This window comes from Geospiza fortis, unplaced genomic scaffold, assembly GCF_000277835.1.
Source record: "Geospiza fortis unplaced genomic scaffold, GeoFor_1.0 scaffold16, whole genome shotgun sequence".
Lineage (NCBI taxonomy): Eukaryota > Metazoa > Chordata > Aves > Passeriformes > Thraupidae > Geospiza > Geospiza fortis.
Window position 1 is genome coordinate 5,846,597 of NW_005054302.1, and position 16,027 is coordinate 5,862,623.

The window sequence follows — 16,027 nt, forward strand, 5'->3', positions numbered from 1 at the left end:
CTTCAGATTTATGGCCTAGATGCAGAAACAGTTTCAGGAGTGGCTGGGATAAGAGGGAAAAGCCTTGGTATTTACTGTGAATATTACGCAAACCGTGAAAGTCTCCTTTCAGTAAGTGTATAAGGTTAATACTGATAATGTATTTATAAATTTGTCATTAGTTTTTATTAGACTAGTTGTGAAATTAATTATGTGAAAACACTGACTGCTCTGTTCCTAGAGGGGAAATGGGAATTTTGGAAAATGATATCCGCAGTCTGTGTAATACAAATATCCTAGCCTGTGTGGGTTCTTTTGTTGTTCAGGCTCCTCTAGTACTTGGGTCACATGGAGGTGGCTTTGGCACAAATATCTAAGATGAACTTTTAATGTATCTTTCTCTCTTGACTATGAAATTGGAATATACAAGTCAAAATAAGTACATTACACACTTACTGAGCCATCCTGTAGCACTTCACCTTTTTTTGTAGTTAATTGTAATAGTGATGTTTTCCATTGCTTTTTGTTGTTTTGCAATTAGTTTCATTCATTAGTTATAAACAACAGCATGGGATGGAAGAGCAAGAGAAGGCAGCTGAGCTGGAAGCTGGTTCCTGAGCTTCATGGCCCACTGAGAAGGCCATGGAGAGGTGGTGGTGGAGGCTGGCTGGATACTGGAACAACCCCTTCAAAAGCCTGTGGGTTTGGGGTGAGGAACTCAGCAGGGCTTTGCCTTAGAGCAGATAGACAGAAGGATGTTAAGCTCCTCTCTGCTCTCACTATCAGCTCTACTTGCACACTAAGGGCTTAATACTAATGGAAAAACTGCTGCCTGGAGGAGGAGGAAAGGATTGTTCCCTCCTTAAAGCAAAACTTTCTTCCCTCCTTTCAGCAGATGCAACTGCCTGCCAGTGCTTCTGAATGTCTTTATCCCACACATATAAACTAATCCATTATGATATAGGCCAGTCCACACATACAGACTAGCCCTTCATTTTCATTTTCTGCTGCCTTGCAGGCAGGGTGAATTTCCCTCAGATAGCTCATGTTTAACTGTACAAAACTAAAATAAAAATCAGAGTAATGAATATTAATTTTCAGGAGGGTTATTTAAGCTATTTTATATTAGTTTAAAACATATACCATTAAAACTATTTGATGTTAGGTTAAAAAGTCAGATGTGTTGGTTACTCATGCAGGTTAGAACCACCAGGCATCTTTCCATATTAGCGAGTTTTAGTTCCAATATTATCGCTTTACTCCTTGGATAAAAAAAAACCAAAAAATAAACATATCAAAGTTTTCAAAATGTGTAAGACAGACATATTTCTACAGAAATATGTGCAGCCATCATCGTGGGCTCTGTAATGCTGCCAGCTAAACAGGGGTTTATGACTAGCATGTGCATGAACAGATGGCATAGTCCCCCTGTGCAGTGTGGCACACAGGCACCTCTCGTGCCAGTGTGGCCAGGAGAGGATGACTGGGCCTTGGCAGTCTCCCAAATACCACTACAAACATTTTTAGAAGAAGTTCACTTGAAATTTCTCAATTTCATATAAATATTATGCCAAATAAGCAGAAAGAAGAATTTCAGAAGTCTGTAAATATTTGTTCAAAATCATAGTGATTTTTTTGTGAATTTTAGAAGTCTGTGCCCTAAAATGTTAATTATCAGAAGTTTTGACTGACCCAAAATGAATTTTCAGTAAAATAAAATGCAACATTTTTGTATCTTTTTTTGTACTGTTTAAAGTATATTTTATCCAGTAAGAATTAATCTTTGTGATACAACAAGTCCCACAGAAATCCAGATTTTAGAGTAAGGTACTTATGATCTTTTCTTTAAATACAGAACTCAGCTCTATTTTTTCATTACAAGAAAACACTAAGACTAAAAAAATTCTGCAAGTACAATCAGTGTCTGTTGCAATGAAATAACAGAGCTGGGTGGCAACTGTGGGGATTTTCAAGTCATGCCATGTTTAGCACGCTCAGCCAATTGGGGTCAGGTCAGTATTTGAAAGAAAGCTTAATTTTTTTGTTTGCTTTTTTTAAGACTGTATTTTGAATGCATTGCACTCGGTAAACTTGATAAGGAATATGTTTTCTGGGATTCTTACTTTTACACCAGCCTGGGGACACTCTCAGTTGTGAGAACATCACTAAAGAATTCAAAGGAAAAAAGCACCCTTCACTTGCATTTGGCACAATGACGTGCACAGGATTATTTCTTTTTAAGACCCTTATTACTGCCAGAAGGGAGTGGACTTGGGAGATTAATATTAGCATCTGGAAGTCCTGTGTTGCAGTTCACAGTAATGAACAATGGTCTATACTCTTGAAGTCCCCTTGGCACATAGTGTGCCTCACATTTTCTCTAGTGGACAAAGTGCGTAGCTAACACTTTTTTTTTTTTTTTTTTTTAACATGGGGAAATTGGCAGCTCTGCTGCAATTAGAATATACCCAGGGTCATGACTGTTTTTAGAACAAGGAAGAAAAGAAAAGCCCAGAGAAGAGTGTGTAGGGGACAGTTTCCCGGCCAGCCCCCTCCCTCGCGGCCCGAGAACCCACCTATTCCTCGCAGCGCTCCAGCTACCATGCTCACACAGCATTCTCTGCTCACTCTGTGTTTGCTCTGTACTGAATGGTGCGGTACTGAACGGGCTGTGCCTTTAGGCTGTAAGTTCCTCGGGACAGGGACCTGTTGTGTGTCTGGCACATTTCACCTACTGTACAGCGCCGTCTACTCCAGCGCTATACAAATAATAAATAAAAAATAATAAGTGCATCTCCAGTTGTTTCCTACAAGATTTTTTTTTCTAAGTGGCAACATAAGTATTATATTATTCATCTTGTTTCCCTAAATTTGTGGTTTTTACTTCCACTGTATAGGGATGGCTCAGGAAAATGTAGCTGTAGATAGTAGTTAACATAGGAGACACGTGGCTTGCTGTTTGCAAGGGCAAGGGAGCTCTAGCTTGACAGGGTAGGAGGGTAGGGTGCTAGCTGCACGTTCACTTATACAGCAGCCAGCATAGCTTGGGAGCTACGTAAAAGTTATATTTAGAAGCTCAATTTGCTGCTGTGTGCCATTTCCAAAGGTCATGGAGTTGATTTGTCTAATGATTAGTTGGCAAGATGCTCACTGTACGGATGAGAGCAAGTACATTAGTAAACCATCCCTGCACACCTACTCAGGGGAGCTGTGCAGGATGCAGCTCGGCAGCATCAGCGCTTCAGCCTCAAAAATCACTGCATGAATGTCTAAAATACACTAGTCTTGACCTAGGTAAGGGGGTTTGTTACTGAAAGCTGAGGATGATAATCAAGGTCTATCCACTGGTTAGTGACTCTGTGACTATTGTAGTGGGCAAAAGTTGACCTGAAGCAGAATATTGCGGGGAGGGAAAAAAAAAAAAGCCACACAATTAGCATAAAACATGTATCAAAGGGAGGTGAAGGCACAGGGAAGGGAGGAGGGAGAGAGGGTAAAACAACATTTAGACTTCTTGAACCAGTGCCTTTTCTTTCATTAGGTTAACTATGGTTCAGTGATGTTGCCTATCCTAAATCTTGGTTACAGATAGGGCCAACATTGAATAATACAGGCTTGCAGCAATTTGTTACTAATACAGTGCAAACCTTTTGGAAAACAGACTTTCCAATCAAGTACTTAAAAACTGGCCCTCTGGATATATACCTTCTTATTTAAAATAGTTGTCATCTCTCAACTGATTTGACAACTTTGAATTGTTCAAAATGTATTTTTCATGTTAGAAATTCCTTGCAATGCAGATGTCTATTAGCAACATAGAATAATGTACTGTACATCTGCAGCCAAAAGAACTGAACCATTTTGCACTGAAGTTTTCCAAAATATAAAGCTCTGTTCAGAAGCAAGCACCACTAGACAGACATGTCACAACACTGCGTTACAAGATGCATCACCCACTCGCTGTAGTAGGCCCTAAGTCCTACCCCTAAATTTTAATACTTTCGGTTCCATATACGTTGTAACCTTCTCTATAAGTTGCTAAATTCTGGGTATTCTGCGAGGAAGTTGGGTTAAAAGTCTGTGCACTCTTTGCCACCTTCATTCGTTTCGCCTCTGCCCTGGACTTGTAACAGAACTCTATCAAAGCCACCAGCATTGCCAAGCCCAAGCCTCCAACCAGAATGTAGAAGACTCCAGCAACGTTGCTGAGACTCAAGGCACTCGTCTTGTCCTGGGAAAACAGAAGTGACACAGTTAACCCTGGAAAATGGATCCCAAGAAGCACAAAACACACATTAAAATGTTAGAAATAGACAAGTAAAGTTTAGCTGAAATTTAATGACAGTTGTTTACATACTTTAGCAAAATTTGACCTATCTGGATCTATAAAATATATTTTAAACAACTAGTTTTACTGGTTGGCATAAAAAAATTATTCTAAGTATATTGCCAACATATCAGGATGTCATTGCTTGCTTACTTCAAAGCATTACCTCCATTACATGGAGAATTAAACAATGACATGTCTAGCTCTATTTAGGGGACATTTCAGCACTGATATGAAACTGCATTTATGTAAAGCTCTTCAGAAGCCTGGGAATCCAGAAATCCATTTTATATCAGACAAGACTCTGCTTGATCTTTACAAAAACCAGTAATTGTACTTGTGATAGACATTGCTGTTAATTTAAAAGATCCAGACTGAGCTTCTGATACTTAAATGACAGACAAAAATAACATGTGAGGCTTATGTTCTTTCTTTGAACAAACACTTCCTTTGAAAGTGCACACTGTACCACACACATTGTGATATATTTGCCTCTTACCTATTATTGTATTTTGTTTTTATTTTACTATGGATACAGTTCTGGAACATGCCCATGGACGACTAAGCTCAGTAACAGTATACTTCTAAATATCAATTTATGCAATTTAACACATTTTTCATAATTTAGATAAAAGTAAGGATTTTCTTTAGCAAAGTATTAAATATTCATCATTTTACAATCACCTTCTTGGGTGTATTGTAGTAAATAACTATTCTATATTTCTCTGTACTTCACTGCTTAGTTATGAATCACATTTTTTGGACTCGAAATCCATGTGCTTTTTCAGCATAGTTCTCAAGGAACTCTCTCAGGATTGACTTCATATGCTACATCGTGTGCCTTAAAATACTTATGAAGCTTTATTCTTATGCAGACTATATAATCTTTAGCTAAAGTAAGGAGAGTATTTAAATTCTGATTTTAATCTCTATGAAATTTTAACTTATGTAGACTGCAAAAATTTTGGATGTTTAATTTAAAGAGGCACTATTCATTGTGTAATCAGTAGATTAGCACAGTAAAGGTTCCCATGGATGTACAGAGGTGATTGGGGCTTATAGCTGGGTTCTGTTTTGTCTATGCCTTTTTAGTTGGCTAGGAAGAGCCTAAGTATCTTGGAGATGACTGTCCCTCTGGTGGCAATTGCTAACATGGTGCTGGCAAACAAGGAGGAGGCAGGACTGAGAAAGACCTGCCCTAATGTAGGTGGTGGGTTGAGGCTTTCTCAGCTGTTATTTACAGATACTTTGTCATCCTCTTAAATGGTTTTCACTCCTTTTTTTTCAAAGCACTTGCGAGAAAAAGTGAAATGTGTTGAAGGCTTCTTTCCCACACTAATTTTATCAAGGTAAGTCTCGAGACATGCAGGCAGCAAGCAGTCAGTGCCTGTCATTCTTTCCTTTTAGCTGTGGCTGCAGAGGCTGGCATGGAGTCGGTAATGTGAAGAAATGTCAGACTCCTCAAATACAGGGCTGGCACTGACTGTGGTGTTTCCCAGCCATCAGAAAACACCTGGTTCTGGGTCTATCCCCATAAAGAGAAGGAGCTGTCAGCTCTCTGGAGCTCCCAGGATTCCTGTTTGGGTATGGAGTCAGATAAACACTGGAAACTGTAGAAACTATTAATTGCTGAAGCCTTTCACTTCAAAGCTCAAGTTAAGTTTTCCTTGGCCCTTGAGGAGCCAGGAACATCCCCAAATGCGCAAGACACCACCTTCTTGGCCAGCAATGGAAGGTAATCCTTCTTGCTAGCATTTCTTCTTCTCAGAAAACTGCTGAGGTAGGCCAGCTCCTAAAGAAGGTGTGAAGAACATTTCCTAAGCAGTCAATGGGAAAAGTCCATACCCTCTAGGCAGGAAGGAAACAACAAATCCAGGCTGCCTCTTCCAAACCCAAAGACCTGCTTTGTATTTCATCTAGAGATGCTCTGAATATGTGGGATGATGTTTGGTGATTTGTATTACTGAAGACTTTAAAATGCAATAGTGCTTCCTTAAATTAAAGCATGACTGCCATCAAGATGGGCCAAAGTTGATTAATTCTGTGTCTACAGTTGCTTATTTTATTTCTATGTCATTTTGTTTATTACTTCCTCTACTGCTTTGTGAACACGATAGTTAGGTCCCGAACTGTAGCGACTGACCTTACTTCCAGAGTCCTTGGGTCCACATTCACCTTTATCGTACCACCATTTGTTTTTCAGCTTGTCTAAGACGCCTGCCTCACTGAGTTTCAAAACGGCAAGGTTTACAGGAGTTCTTCACGTGGAAAATAACATAAATAACATTATATATGTTATTTTATGTTATTCAAGTAAAACTACATAGAATCGCATTGCAAAGTGACAGAGCAGAGGCCACAGTGGGTGCTATGTCATGTACTGTTGGCCCAGGTTTAGAGACAGACATAAGACCGGGACCTGCTCCATCGCTTTAGGTAACAGGCACATACTGCTGGGGAAGATTTGTAAATAAATAGTATGCAATTACTGTGAACCCAAAACTATTGGCTTACACCCATTAACAACACACCCTTCAGAGATATATGTAAGACAACTGTATATGCGACTTAAGGAACGTTATTTGTGTTTCTTGCTTTCAATCTATTTTTAGTTTGGATGCATACAAACTAATAATATGATTTGGCCATAGGTATTTCATTTACTGCCCTCAAAATTATCCTGGCAAGAAAAGAAGATGCTTCCTGCAGTGTGCTGCCCATAAACATCTGGCACAGCTCTGTAATAGGAGGTCTGCATGCAAATAACTTGGGGAAAAAGCTGCTAAGATCCCCTTATCCACGGCTAAGAAGGACAGTGAGTCTTCCATTTTAATTTCCCATTTCAACATTATTTTAAAATTCAAAGTTTTTCCTTAAATCTCACATATTCATGCCAATATTTCAAGGGTCCCAGGCTGGTGATAAATTTCTATTTGGAATAGCTATTTTTACTGGTGGTATTTACTGTGGGTGATGTAACAGAGTTTAATATTGAAATGAAACCTAATCCATTGCTTCAGAATCATGAAATGCTATAGGTTTACAGTGAAGTTGCTTAAACTCATTGAATAATCTTAGGATATTATGGTAATGCCCCACTTCATGCAGATTTATCACTATGTTTTAAAAACGTATTAAATTATTAACAGACTTATTTTACGTACTTTCCACTTCAAATCGTTGCCCAGTTCTTAATGGAATTATGTGGTAGGCATATGGATATCTATTTATGTGCAGGTGTGCATGCAAATACAATATATATCAGAGAAGCAGGGAGATAAACAGAAATGGCATGTGATAGATAGCCTTCTGGTGATGTTAAATGACATGATCCTGTGTGTGCCAGCAGATTTCTATGGGAAAATTTATCTCCCATAATATGCCATAATTCATTCATTACTTAAACATTAACTTATGGATTCAAGGCTTAATAAATAAATAACCAGTGCAAACAATAATTAGTATAGTGTAACTGAACCTACTAAAATAGTTTGCATTGGAGAGGAAAGGGACTTACTGCACTCTATAACTGGTTTAACTGGAAATCCCCAAATGCTTATGTATTAATATATTTGTGCAGGTTTGTATATAGCTATTTGATACACAAGTAACAGCTTCTGAGCCTTGTATGCTATTCTTAGCTCTAGGGACCCTGCCTCTTCATACATTCTAATTACTCTTTCTATATGTACCTAAAATGGGGGAATTCACCTCACCTCAATATTTGCACCCCTAAATTATGCCCCAAGCTTTGTCTGTCTGTCCAGACCTCCCTGCAGTTAATGAGAAAAGGTAAGTACCTGCAAATGGTGGGCCTTGCTACCAATATTAACAAAGGGTGATGAGATGCCTGTCTCTTCATTTACTACTGAGGAAGCCTTGGTGCCTTGGAGAAATTTTTGACAGCCACAGTTGGGTGAGAGGATTTCCCAGGAACTCTCAAGTGATTACTCTAAGTAAAGGAAAACCTTCATCCACTTTCCAAATCCCACACATTTAATTCATATGCAATACTCTGCTTCTAGAAACAAAAATGCCCATTTTTTGCTCTTTTCCAGTATTCAAACTTAAATTTTGCCTTAAGGCGTCTGGCAGCATGCTATGCAGGTTGACAGTGGAACATAAGAGTCCCACAGCTGTGAAATGAGTGGGCTTGGGGTGCTGGCAAGTTGCCTGTCAACATGATCCTCCGCTGGCTTCTAGTACAAGCACAAAATAATTAATATTATTTGAATAGCCATCATCTGTAACATGTCATGCACTGGCAGGGAGCCACATCCCCATGCTCCTGAATTCTGTCAGGGGAACAGGGCTGGTTATGACAAAGGTAAGGGGACATACAGGTACTGTTGTCCATTGGAAAATCAGAAGCCTATGGAGTTGTTGCAGATTAAACTGATCAAACTGATAACTAGGAATAGATATGAACTATCAAGGCCACCAGCAAGGTGGGAACAAGTTAGAAAGCAGATGCCTCCATGTCTTGTGCTGCCTTTTTTTTTTTTCCAGCACTAACATTTTAGGCATTTCAAGCCTGAAACAGGCTAGGGATATTTTCTTTTTTCCAACTGTAGTTCCTTTAATGTCATCCTTTCTGCATTGTCTCTGTAAGGAAGCTCTCAGGTTTTCCTTTGGGAAAAACAATCAATTTCACACTTTAAATTGCCACGCTGTCCTCAGTTTCTAAGCGATTTCAATGGCAATGGTCAGCAGAGGAAGTTCCCATTTCCACTGGGATGCAGCAGTGATGTGACTGATGCCAGGCCCTTGTTTCTCCTCTCCGTGAATTTTGGTGGAAAACTTCCTGAATGCAGGCCCTGCTGAAGCTCAAGAAAGCCTGTCCTTGGGCCCTCTCCTTCTTGCCTGCCTTAACAAGGCTCTGTGACATTTCCTTTACATCTGCCCTCAGACAGTCCCAGCTGTGATGAGGGAGAAGCAATCTGAGAAAAAACTTAAAATTATATATTACAATATTTTAAAATGTTTTACACCTTCAAAACAGGATTTCTGTCCTAATTTAAATCAGTCAGCTGTGATGGGAAATGCACATGGTCCAATATAAGAAGCCCAGACTAAGGGGAACATTTTGCTTATGTTTTTAAGAGTCACAGCATATATACTTTGCCATCAGAGTAAGTAATTGCAGGTGTTGTGAATTTTAATGTATTTTAGGTCTTTATTTTGTTTCTTTGTTTCATTTTCAGTAGGAGATTTTCAACAGGGAGATGCATGTCCAGATCACCTTGGCTCTCAGGGCTAGTAACTTATTTTGACCATGTCAGTCACAAACTCGGAGACTACAACCTGTTAATAGGTTGCTTACACAATCAGTTGGTGAATAGTCCCACTGATATTAAGGGGGACAGAAACAACAAAAAAAATTGTATGGTTTGCTGTATGTGAACAAGAGGAATGTACTGAAGTCACATACAGGGGATAAATTCAGCATTTAAAATTAAATTTCCTATTAAGTTCAGTATTGTATTCTTAATATGGCAGTGGAAAATGACTATAGATTTGGGTCTTGTTCAATTGCTTTGTGATTCCTGAATTACTAATGTCGGGCTAAATCTTCAGCTAGAGTAAACTGGCACAGTTTGTGAAAATCAGCGTAGGTTTTTTCCAGTGTACAGCTGTGGGGAATCTCTGTTGTTGTATATAAAGAGGATCCAACTGTCTCAAGTTCATGTAAAGATAATATATGAGAAATAGTAACTAAAATTACCCTTTATCTATGGAGAAAAATTTGCCCCACATAGCCATAGAGGGAAACTGCTGTGTGACAACACAGGAGACCCTGCTCTTCACCCATGTGCCAAAGTCAGCGTTGGCACAGCCTGACCTGGGCACAGGGACACTGGTTTCCCAATTTTCATCATGTTCTCAGCCCTTCTGCCTCCTCTCTGGGCTTCTTACTCATTTCCTCCTATCCTGTCATCAATCACTTGCTGTTGGAAGGGCCATTTTTCAAGAGCCTCAGGCTGGATCTTGAGCCAGCAACATCAGCAAAATCAGAGTGCTTTAAAATGGTATTAATGAAGTTCTGAGCTAGCTGTGTTCAGGACAACAAATGGGCAATTATAACATTTAAATCATAATACTAAGTGATTCTGAAACAAATATAGAATTCTGACAGACAAGGATTTTAAAAATGCAATCATGGGTATATTTTAGGAGCATTTTCATTACCCACTCATGGCTGAGCCATTAAGTGTAAGGTCAGACTCATAGCTGACTGAAAAAAAACATGGGCCACTGTGTTCTCCTGTGGGCTGCCAGCAGAGACTGGAAAGAACCTCCATGAGCACAGCTTCTGTCCACTCACACTTTATACAAACAATGGAGCAAAGTGGCAGAAACTGTTTCAGTACCTGCCTGTGCACCACATGAGATGGTGGCATACAGTTAGGATCTGAGGTAATACTTTCCAAAACACTCAAATGACTTGAAAAACTCACTTTTATCTTCAATCATGAACTAATTAATCAGATCACTAAACCACAGGTGGCTCACACAGGGCAGCTTTCTGAACTGCCTTTCTGAATTTTGGAAGATTGTCCCTTAAAGGGAACAGTAAGTGGGGAGGCTAGAGGTGACCTCTTAACAGCAGAGAGTGGAGGTAGAGCCATCCTGTTTTACACAGCAATACAAACCTGTGGAGAACAGCTGAACTCTCTGGAAGCTCCCTCATTTCTGTGGTCCTCTGTACTATCATGAAAGGATATTGTGGCTCTACACTCTCATATTCTGAATAATGAATCTCAAATAGTAACAGCACAGTTATCAGTTAAGCTTCAGGTACTGTATTTCTTTCAAGAGAAGAGGAGTTTCTTTTTCTCATTCATGAGGTGACAAAGCCCTGCAATTTAAACTGGAGCTGCTAAAAAAGGCTTCTTTTTAAATTTGTACAATAAAAGAAGTATTCTTAACCTTCTTAAGAAGGTAAGAACTTAGCTCAGGACTTGTTGGTAGTTATCATGTTTACAAAGGTAATGCATGGTGTCCTGGTTATTCCAGTAATGATAATTTGCTAGCAGAAAATAAATAAAATACATAGAGCTCCATTAATTCAGTAGAAAGGGTTTTGACTTCAATTGATCAAGAGTGTTTCTGAGGAAGGAAATGAATTGTGCAGATGATAAATGGCTAAGTTTCCCTTTGGGGAATCAGCCTGGCTGTAGTTTATAACCCAGGATCAGATGCTGCTGCAATGCAGACTTTGAGAAGCGTGGGATGCCTGCTCACCTGCACGATGTGCCTGGTTCCACCAAACGTGGGCAGTGTGGGCACATGATAGACCTGGAGCTTCCCAGGACCACTGGTACTGCCTACTCACCCAGCTGTGCCTGGGAAAAACTGTGGCAAGAAACAGGCCCAAGGCCAGATAAAGGCTTATGGCAGGCTGTGTATAGTCCCAGAACCACAGGCTGAGCTCCATCATGTTCTCCATCCTTTGCTAACACTGTCCTACCCACCACACTGTCTACTGTATCCTGAACTGTCTGTGTCAACTACTGCTTGTTTCCACTGGCAATGTGTTCCTTCCTTCCTCTTGCATTCACAGCTCCTCTGTTTCTCCATGAACCACACTCCTCGCCTTTCTTTTCTACTTTTCCCCCCCCAGCTCCTTTTTCTGTCGCTTTCTACCACACCAAACTTGCTCCTTCAGCACTTCCAGACATTTCCCTGGTGAAGCCCTGTGTGTCCCTCCACCATGAGCTGCTCTCTTTTCCCTGCTTCATGACTCCCAGCACCTGTGGCTGGTAATTAGGGAAAGTAAGTTAAAAAGCATCCTTAGTTTGCTATCTAACTTTTATGTCACTTTGCAACCACTGCAGGTTTATGAGGAGGATATTCTAAGAAAATTTAAGTATTTTATTGATTTTATCCTCTGCCTGTGATATTAAAAATAAATAAATAAATAAATAAATACTCCTCCCCCAGTAATGCAAAAGCTCAGGCTTGAGTAGAGGTAAGTGCTATTGGGTCTAATATATCTGAACATTTTGGAAGAGAAAATAGAGACCATTTTTGAAACTGTGACTGCTGGCAAGCAGAGCGGTGTGGGGAAAAATAGGTAGAGCAGCAGGATTGCAGGCAAAGTGAAGAGGATTAGGAGACCAGTTCTGGGTGAGTGCAGAACAGCCCAAGGGATGGTCCCTGAGGCCAGGACACAGCACAAAAGAGCAGAAGGACTAAAGAGGGAGAGGAAATAGTAAGAAAAAATATATGTAGGCAACTGTAAAGAAAGCTACATAAACTGTGATGACAAATCAGTCAGATTTAATCATCTGTATCTGACTAGTTCTGTGCCTGCACAACTACCTGTGAAGCATTCTCTAATATATTGTTCACACACAAGCACATAAATAAATATTATTACATGCTGCCTGGAACAGAAGGGGTATTTTTAATACCTCAATTTTCCCCCACTTCATCGTCTTCCACATTTTTGCTTCTTTTCAGCACCAGGCAGTTTCTCAAATGAAGCTGTGAGGCAGCAAGGAAGAACTGGTACTGGCCATATGGAAGATAGGGGAATGCAGCAAGAATATGAAGCTGTTAACACCTCAGCCTAGCATGCAGCCTAAAATTCCTGTCCAATAAATTCTGGCAAATTATGCCTAGGGAACCACCGTGGATTTCAGTTTGTTGGAAAGATATCAGAAAATGTCAGTATGAAGATATTTTATCTGAAATTTGGCTTCCTATTTTGGGGACTTGTGAAAATTGTAATTTGTACCAGTATTGTTTGTGTCAACAATGGATCCCTGAGCCTGGACCATACATTAGAGATAGTCACACTGATTTTTTTTCCCCTTTTCTTCTAATGTCACTGAAAAATATTTTTAGTAGTACCATATAATAGGAAAAAAGTCTTAGCTGGTGAGCAGGCTTCTGAAGGTATTTAACAAGCATGGAAAAGGCTCACCACAATTTCAGAAGATGCATGTTTCTGAAAACTGGTGATAGATCTCACCCCAGAGACCATTTATGAGTTGCCCTTGGGATGCTTAAACAAATGCAAATATTTTTGCTTTGACAGTAATTGCATACACCTCGGTTTCAGCTGCAGAACCAGCAGTGCTGTGCTACTGGTGAAGCTGTTTGGTGGCAGGTGAGACCCCAGCAGATGCACCAATTACTTCACATACTGTTTACCCGCTTTTGGTGACATTGAGGCTAACCTTGGAGTCACCTCCCCCGCTGCCACATTCTCCTTTGTCGTACCACCATTTGTTTTTCAATTTGTCCAAGAGGCCTTGCTCATTCAGTTTTAATACTGCCAGGTTAACAGCATTTCTTGAAACGATAAAACATATTTTGTAAGAAACTGCACAGCTGTTAAGATGTTAGAAGGAATGAGGACTGAAGCTGTTCATAAGCTTGATCCACACACTAAATAAACCTCTCATTTCCATATTTCAAAGCCCTTGGCAGCACAAATAATTGTGGTTACTTCCAAATGTGAAAAATGTGTTTCCAGTTCTAGAAACGATTTGCAGAACAGCTTGGATTTTAATGCAAAAATTCTATCAACCAACCCAAACTATTTTTGCAAAAGGATGATAAAACTCAGCCTGGAATTAAAAACGATTTACACAGATTTATTTGAATCTACATTTAAAGTGTGGGCCCAGGCTGTTTTTTCAAGCAGATGAGAAAATGTATCCCCATGTACTAAAGAGGCAAGATCCAGCCTGCCTGTGCTAGATGCTGCCAGTCGCTGTGTCACTACAGTTCTGACATGCAGCACTTCAGACTGATCCTGCATGAGCTACGGATTAGGGCTCCAGAAACAGGCTGTGGGAGGAAGAGCTGAGGAGGATGAACAGCTCACACACTGTCCAGAGCCAGTCAAAAGAAAGCACTGTACAAAAGTGCCCAGAGGTCTGTCTGTCTGTCTGTCTGAAGCCCTGCTGCTGGCACATCTGGGCATATGGGATGCAGGCTCTAGAATCCCGCTCCCTTTGCACATTAGAGGTTTAGCTGAAAGGCAGGACCTGGGGTCTAGCTCAGTGCCATGACTCTAGGGACTGCCCTGCTCTTCTGGGAGAGCACCCTGTGTCCCAGCCCAAAGAGCACCTGAGGAATGGAGGAAGAAGGTGGTGATGAAGGGTGTCTGCACTGGAGAAACCTGGGAACAGTGTAGCCAAACTGAAGTTCAAGCACTGCTGGAAGAGAAAAGCCAGCCAGTTAGTTAAGTGCTGAGAGAAAGAAGGTTTTTTGGACATCCTGAGGGCCTGAGATACAAGGAGATTTTTTTGGACATCCTGAGAACTTTTGTCTGGAGAGTTTATCCATGTTATGCTACCACTGCATGAAAGACAAATCCTGCTTTGCTAGCAACACAGTGGCATGGGCACAACAGACTGAAAGGGATTCTGTGGGCCTGGTGTCCTCCATATCATGTTTAAATGCTTTTTTTTCAGATGAGAGAGACTTTGGATCTGTGCAGGCAGAGGGGCACTGCCAACATGAAGGTTAAAGCACAGAACCACTGCTTCTGTAGGAATTCAAGGTTGCTGGAATTGTACTGAAATTCAGCTACGAATTAGGACACAGCTGGTCCTAGGATGCAGTTTCTTCTGTGCTCAGAGATTTCCCTTTAGGTGTCCAGAGCATCAGGACTAGATGGCAGCAGTTAGACAGTACAGACACCATACAGACCTGAATGTAAGGTATTTGGATTTATGATAGTGACTACAGCCACTATATAGCATTTTAAAATCAGTTGTTAACTAATCTGCCAAAGTATTTATGCAGCCTTCATCATCGCCAAAGGAAACTTTGCCCTTGTTTAAGTGTACAGCTTCCTATCTGTATTATTAAGACCCTAAAGAGTCACATACCCTAATGATACACAACTAGATCAGTATCAGTAAAATTGTATCTTCCTATGTTTATGTCCAGAGGTTCCTAGTGCATCCACGCCTATGAGAAATGTACACTCCCTCTGATGGGTGTCTGCCCAGGCTCTCGTGTGGCTCTGCAGGGGCATGTGGAGCAGTGGCACAGTTCATCTCCAAAGTATTTGAGAGGTGTCAGTAGCTTACCTACTGCTCTTTGGAGATGATATGGGGTTGAGAAAGATGGAGTTTCTCTCTCTGAATTTGTTTAATGCTCTCAAGATCTGTCTGTCAGGACTAAGTGGGATATGACAAGAACTATGATTGTCAATAACATTCTCACTTCAACAACAAGAGGATGCAACACCTTCAAAGCACTTGGAGAAGGGCCAGGAAGAGATCCTCTGGCAGCAGGGCTCTATCAAATCGTATGGCACTAGAAGACACTGGGTTTGTGTTTCAGCCTCTCTAGAGGTGGCTGATCTCTCATCTCTGGGGGTCCTTTCTGGTCTTAGAATGTAAATTTTTCTCTTATTAAGAGAGGCATCTTCCTGGCAGCCAGGTACAGATAATGGTACTTCATAGCTTATGGAGAGTCCTTTACTACTCTGGTCCATCTGTGGGACAAATGTCAGCTTCAGGGCAAACTTTTACTCTCTTCTGGTAAAAGTTTTCATAAAGCTCCTCCTGAATGAAAGACAGGTCCTTGCTGGCTGGTCATGAAATTTGGAAACTACTTGTGTGTAGATCTGATGTTCCTTAACTTCACTGCAGTTAGACTTACATGAGATTTTCAACAGAGATAAAGTAATTGCTTGTCTGTCCCTGAAAGTGAAAGTGAGAACTGCAGGCTGTAGTGGGAGTGATAACA

The 16,027-nt window shown here is 40.5% G+C and overlaps 1 protein-coding gene across 4 annotated transcripts in view; it reads right to left on the reverse strand.

Moving 5' to 3' along the window:
• GRIA4 (glutamate ionotropic receptor AMPA type subunit 4) overlaps positions 1-16,027 on the reverse strand; it is a 216,891-nt gene that overhangs the window by 3,637 nt on the left and 197,227 nt on the right. The window contains exons 14-15 of one of the 4 annotated variants that reach the window (XM_005417712.2): positions 6,450-6,564; positions 4,076-4,210 (exon numbers count right to left, since the gene is read on the reverse strand). The exons of 1 other annotated variant lie outside the window; for it this stretch is intronic. In XM_005417712.2, the coding sequence (XP_005417769.1) occupies positions 4,076-4,210; positions 6,450-6,564 (250 nt within the window). Of the gene's footprint in view, positions 1-3,962; positions 4,211-6,449; positions 6,565-13,494; positions 13,610-16,027 lie in introns of all 4 variants that reach the window. 2 more of the 4 variants (XM_005417713.2, XM_031065981.1) reach the window with 2 other exon arrangements.